Raw genomic sequence first — 5,904 nt, forward strand, 5'->3', positions numbered from 1 at the left:
ATTATGTCATTATTACATTATCGACTGTATTCTACGTAGCAAGACGTTACCCAAACGTCATAGTTTCTGACCAATGATGATTATCCACATTTTACTTGCGACTAGGATTTTAACAAAACTAGAACCATGAGACTTGAATACCTAATTAGGTGATAGTTTTACTAGGAAACTGAACACTTTTCGAAACCTTTCACACAATTTCCACTGCTAAATTTTCAGGCTTTTGAGAGCCATCAAGGCCTACGAACCTTCAACTTCTGGTACGGTTTCTCATTTACCATCTACTTTGGCATCAATTTCTGTGGATTTATCCCAAGTTCTTGCCTCAATTGTTATATAAATTTTAAAGATTCTGTTTTGAGTTATTGTGGTAACATCGAAAGAATTATAAAGTACTGCCAAGATTACGGTGATATTAAAAGGGAAAGTGACACTATTTGCCCCAAGATCGAGAGAATACAAGGTCTACTCAACAGGTAACCAGTAATGAGGTTTTTTGGGTAGTGACGTCAGTGGAAGTACCTGGCCGAGCCGCCGAGGGTTCGTTGAAATTCTGGCCTCAGTCCAGGTGTGGCTAGAGTCAGGGACGTGTCTCCGTTTTCTTTTATAATATTTATGTGTAACTAAAATAATTATGCCGTCCCATTGGCCAGTGTCCCGGTGCAGAAAAACACATGTGAAAGGGTCTGAAATAACTTACCATAGATTTCCAAAGGATGAATATATGAGAAATAAGTGGATTACATTTTGCAAACGAACAGAAAGATTTAATCCAGCCAATTCTTACATATACAGTCGCACTTTGAAACAAATGGAAAATTTGTTTAATTGTTACCACGGAGACAAATCCTTAAATGATAAGGTAAACTCCACGTCCAAAGTGTGCACAGAATTATGCAAATATTTGATCCTACCAAGTGATGTTATAAAGTTTTTTGTTAAATGCAGACTTTATTTTCGGTTGCGAGTTTTAAACAGAAACTTATCGAACTCGCCTAGAAAAATAAAAAATAAATTATGTAAATTGGTTAAGTGAAATCTGAAATGACTTTTGCATTTTATTCGATTCGAACCTTGGCATGTAATCTAAATTCCAAAATGATTTTAGTGTTAAAGTTTTTTTCTTGATAATCTACAATGTTTATTCTTCAATTATTATTATTATTATTATTATTATTATTATTATTATTATTATTATTATTATTATTATTATTATTATTATTATTATTATTATGAGATGTACGAGAATGGAAGGTGGTGTGAGGTTGAATGTCATGTTGAATGGAGAGTTACTTGAGGAGGTGGATCAGTTTAAGTACTTGGGGTTGTTGCAGCAAATGGTGGAGTGGAAGCAGATTTACGTCAGAGAGTGAATGAAGGATACAAAGTGTTGGGGGGCAGTTATGTATGGATTGGAGTTGTCGGGAATGAAAGTGACGGAGAGACAGAAATTGAATGTGTTTGAGATGAAGTGTCTAAGGAGTATGGCTGGTGTATCTCGAGTAGATAAGGTTAGGAACGAAGTAGTGAGGGTTAGAACGGGTGTAATATCAGAGACTTGCCCTATTTGAATGATCTCAGTGCCAGAATAGCTGAGACTTGCCCTATTTGAGTGATTTTAGAGCCAAAATAGCAGAGACTTGCCCTATTTCAATGATGTCAGTGCCAAAATAGCAGAGACTTATCCTATTTGAATGATCTCAGTGCCAAATTAGCAGAGACTTGCCCTATTTGAATGATCTTCATGCCAAAATAGCTTTACTTGCCCTATTTGAATGATCTCAGTGCCAAAATAGCAGAGACTTTCCCTATTTGAAAGATCTCAGTGTCAAAATAAAAGAGATTTGCCCTATTTGAATGATCTTAGTGCCAAAATAGCAGAGACTTGCCCTATTTGAACGATCTCAGTGCCAAAATAACAGAGACTTGCTCTATTTGAGTGATCTTAGTGCCAAAATAGCAGAGACTTGCCCTATTTCAATGATGTCAGTGCCAAAATAGCAGAGACTTGTCCTATTTGAATGATCTCATTGCCAAAATAGCAGAGACTTGCCCTATTTGAGTGATCTCAGTGCCAAAATAGCAGAGACTTGCCCTATTTGAGTGATTATAGTGCCAAAATAACAGAGAGTTGCCCTATTTGAATGATCTTAGTGCCAAAATAGCAGAGCCTTGCCCTATTTGAACGATCTCAGTGCCAAAATGACAGAGACTTGCCCTTTTTGAGAGATTTTAGTGCCAAAATAGCAGAGACTTGCCCTATTTCAATGATGACAGTGCCAAAATAGCAGAGACTTGTCCTATTTGAATGATCTCGGTGCCAAAAATAGCAGAGACTTGCCCTATTTGAGTGATCTTAGTACCAAAATAACAGAGACTTGCCCTTTTTGAATGATCTTAGTGCCAAATTAGCAGAGACTTGCCCTATTTGAAAGATCTCAGTGCCAAAATAGCAGACTTTCCCTATTTGAATGATCTCAGTACTGAAATAGCAGAGACTTGCCCTATTTGAATGATCTCGGTGCCTAATCATACATTTTTCACCATGTAGAATACGAATGGGTGTCTGTGGACTAACTGTTAAACAGACTGACACGAGTCTTTTTTATAGTTTATATATGAAATATCTGTTTTGATGTTGCTACTGTTTTTAAAACATCTCATTTAAATTGTTAATTGGTTCTCATATTGTTTATTTCCTTTCCTCACTGAGCTACTTTTCCTTGCACCGACAGTGCTGATGTCAATGCACAATGGCAGATCGTTTGAATTAGTGCCAGGGCCGGATGCTGGGGCCTGGGGCCTGGGGCCAACTCTGGTGGGAGGTCCCCTTTCAAACTCCCATTGCATACACCACAACTATAGTCTAATCAATCTAATGGCCAAAATAGAGCAATACCAATTAGGTTGGTTTTATTTAGGAAACACCACAATGGGACTATTCTTCCGATTATGAATATGCTTAAATTCAAAATAAAATACAATGGGACTATTCTTGCGATTATCACTATGCATAAATTCAAAATAAAATACAATGGGCCTATTCTTCCGATCATGAATATGCATAAATTAAAAAATAAGATACAATGGGACTATTCTTCAAATTATGAATATGCATAAATTCAAAATAAAATACGATGGGACTATTCTTGCGATTATCACTATGCATAAATTCAAAATAAAATACAATGGGACTATTCTTCCGATTATGAATATACATAAATTGAAAATAAAATACAATGGGACTATTCTTTGAATTATGAATATGCATAAATTCAAAATAAAATATAATGGGAATATTATTGTGATTATCACTATGCATAAATTAAAAATAAAATACAATAGGACTATTCTTCGAATTATGAATATGCATAAATTCAAAATAAAATACAATGAGGATATTCTTACGATTATCACTATGCATAAATTCAAAATAAGATACAATGGGACTATTCTTCGAATTATGAATATTCATAAATTCAAAATAAAATACAATGGGACTATTCTTCTGATTATGAATATGCATAAATTCAAAATAAAATACAATGGGACTATTCTTCTGATTATGAATATGCATAAATTCAAAATAAAATACAATGGGACTATTCTTCTGATTATGAATATGCATAAATTCAAAATAAAATACAATAAAATAAAAGTTAATAATAATAATTATAATAATAATAAAAATATTGATAATTATAATAATAATGATAACTACAATAATAATATTAATGATGAGGATAATAATGATAATAATGACAATGATTAAAATAATAATAATATCGATATTAAGTATAATAATAATAATAATAATAATAATAATAATAATAATAATAATAATAATAATAATAATAATAAAAATAATAATAATATTATTATTATTATTATTTCCTCCATGGATATTACCGGATATATCCTTTTGTAAATATTTTGTTGGTATAGAAAAGAACATGAATGACAACAAAGCCAGGTTGCTCTTTATAGAACATGTTGAGGAACAGAGGGAATCGACTTTTATATATACTGATGGCTCCAAATCTGGTGTCGGTGTTGGTTTTTGAGTATATAGTAGAGCTTTTAATTGTAGAGGTGCACTTCCTGTAGCATCCTCTATATTTACTGCCAACCTATATGGCCTACTAACTGCTATTGAGAAAATAGCGTTAAAAGATGATGGAAATTTTACCATTTTTAGTGATGCAAGAAGTGTCCTACTAGCTTTAGAAGTTTTTAATTTCAATAATCCTTTAGGTTTAAAGATTTTAGAGTGGCTTTAGATTATTGGTATGAAAGGTATAACAGTTCGATTTTGCTGGGTTCTCGCACACGTAGGTGTGTCTGGAAATGAGAAGGCTGATTCACTGGCAAAGAATGCTGCAGCCGAGTTGCTACCAAAAAGGTATCCCATTCCTAATAATTATCTTTAACCTACAATTAAGAATTTTGTTTATAATAATTGGCAACAGCATTGGGATAATTTACTTGAAAATAAGGTGAGAGAAATAAGTAATGTTATATCCCCTTGGAGGTATAACGGGATGCCAAGAAAGTGGGAGACTACTCTTTCTTGTCTAAGCTTTCTTCGCACTCGGATGACACATGTGAGATTTTGCTGGGTGGCCAACATCAGCCCTATTGCAACGACTGTTTGGTACCATTGACATTGAGGCATCTGTTGACCAAATGCCCCACATATAGTAGTGAAAGAAATAGATATCTGTTCGAGGCTCGAGGTGAGGATGGCGGGTTCATCCTTGCCAGGATTATTAGGCATAATGTGTCCGACCATGCTAGTGGTATTTTTAGCTTTATTTCAGAAGCAGGTCATCTGAAAGATATTTAACTTTTAAAATGCCATCTTTTCTCTTATGAGTTTAATTGAATATTTTTTTTTTATTTACAATAAACACTATCACGGTCAATGACAGATATCAGGATGCCAGAAAACCTCAATTCAATCAATCAATCAATCTACCAACATCTGGGGGAAAGACCTCTTCCCCAAGATTTTGGTTTAGGAAGTTGTGGATGGGTCTGTCACGGCATCGAACTGCAGTGAACCCAAGACTCTTTCCTGTTGCCACCTGGTGACTACTTTTGAACGAAGTAGGCACCTGACAGAGTTTGTGATCTCCTTTCTCTTTCCTTGCGGCAGAGAGAGGGTGTGTGACTTTAGATTCCAGTGAAGCCCTAGCCACTGGAATTCTTGAGCTGGAGACAGGCTGGACTTTCCGAGGTTGTTCTGGAATCCCAGAGACTGTAGGAATTTCATGACTTCTTGAGCTGTTTGAAGACACTCTGACTTCATTGCAGCCCAGACTGGCCAGTCGTCCAGGTATACCATCACCTGGAGGGATCTGTTCCGTAATTGTTGGACGATGGCCTTGACTAACTTTGTGAAAATCCTTGGAGCTATATTGACCCTATAGGGCATAGCTCTAAATACGTAGTCCTTTCTTGCCAGTCTGAAACCAAAGGGGGGGGGGGGGGGGAAATGCCGACCTATCGGAAGAGGCCAATAGGCGTCTGTAAGAGCTATGGAGATGGTGTAGGCTCCTTAGTGCATTAGGGTCTGTATTTGCGAGATAGTCAGCATCTGAAATTTTTCGTTCACAAAGAATTTTCTCAGTGAGGACAAGTCCAAAATAGTTCAAAGATGTTCGAATCTTTCTTGGGCACACAGAATAGCCACCCTTGAAAGTTCATGGATTTTATGCAATGGATGACTCCCTTCCGGAGAAGATCCTGTATAGTCAGCCATCTTTTATAGAAGATTTTCTCTTTGTGGTTTCGTTTTCTCGTGGCCAAGAACAATGATAAAAATTCTCATAAAATTGCGCTTAAATTCAAGATTGGTTATGATTTCAAATAGCTCACGCTTTCTTACACTGCAAGCGCTGT

At 35.6% G+C, this 5,904-nt stretch overlaps 1 protein-coding gene across 1 annotated transcript; it reads right to left on the reverse strand.

Moving 5' to 3' along the window:
* Positions 1-5,017: 5,017 nt before the first annotated feature.
* LOC137614895 (uncharacterized) lies at positions 5,018-5,437 on the reverse strand. Its single transcript, XM_068344552.1, has one exon. The coding sequence runs from the start codon at positions 5,435-5,437 to the stop codon at positions 5,018-5,020; it is 420 nt and encodes a 139-aa protein (XP_068200653.1).
* Positions 5,438-5,904: the final 467 nt, after the last annotated feature.

Source organism: Palaemon carinicauda, chromosome 21, assembly GCF_036898095.1.
Source record: "Palaemon carinicauda isolate YSFRI2023 chromosome 21, ASM3689809v2, whole genome shotgun sequence".
NCBI lineage: Eukaryota > Metazoa > Arthropoda > Malacostraca > Decapoda > Palaemonidae > Palaemon > Palaemon carinicauda.

Coding starts and splice junctions, on each gene's coding strand:
- LOC137614895 (XM_068344552.1), bottom strand. CDS start 5,437: ATGCCCTATAGGGTCAATATAGCTCCAAGGATTTTCACAAAGTTAGTC.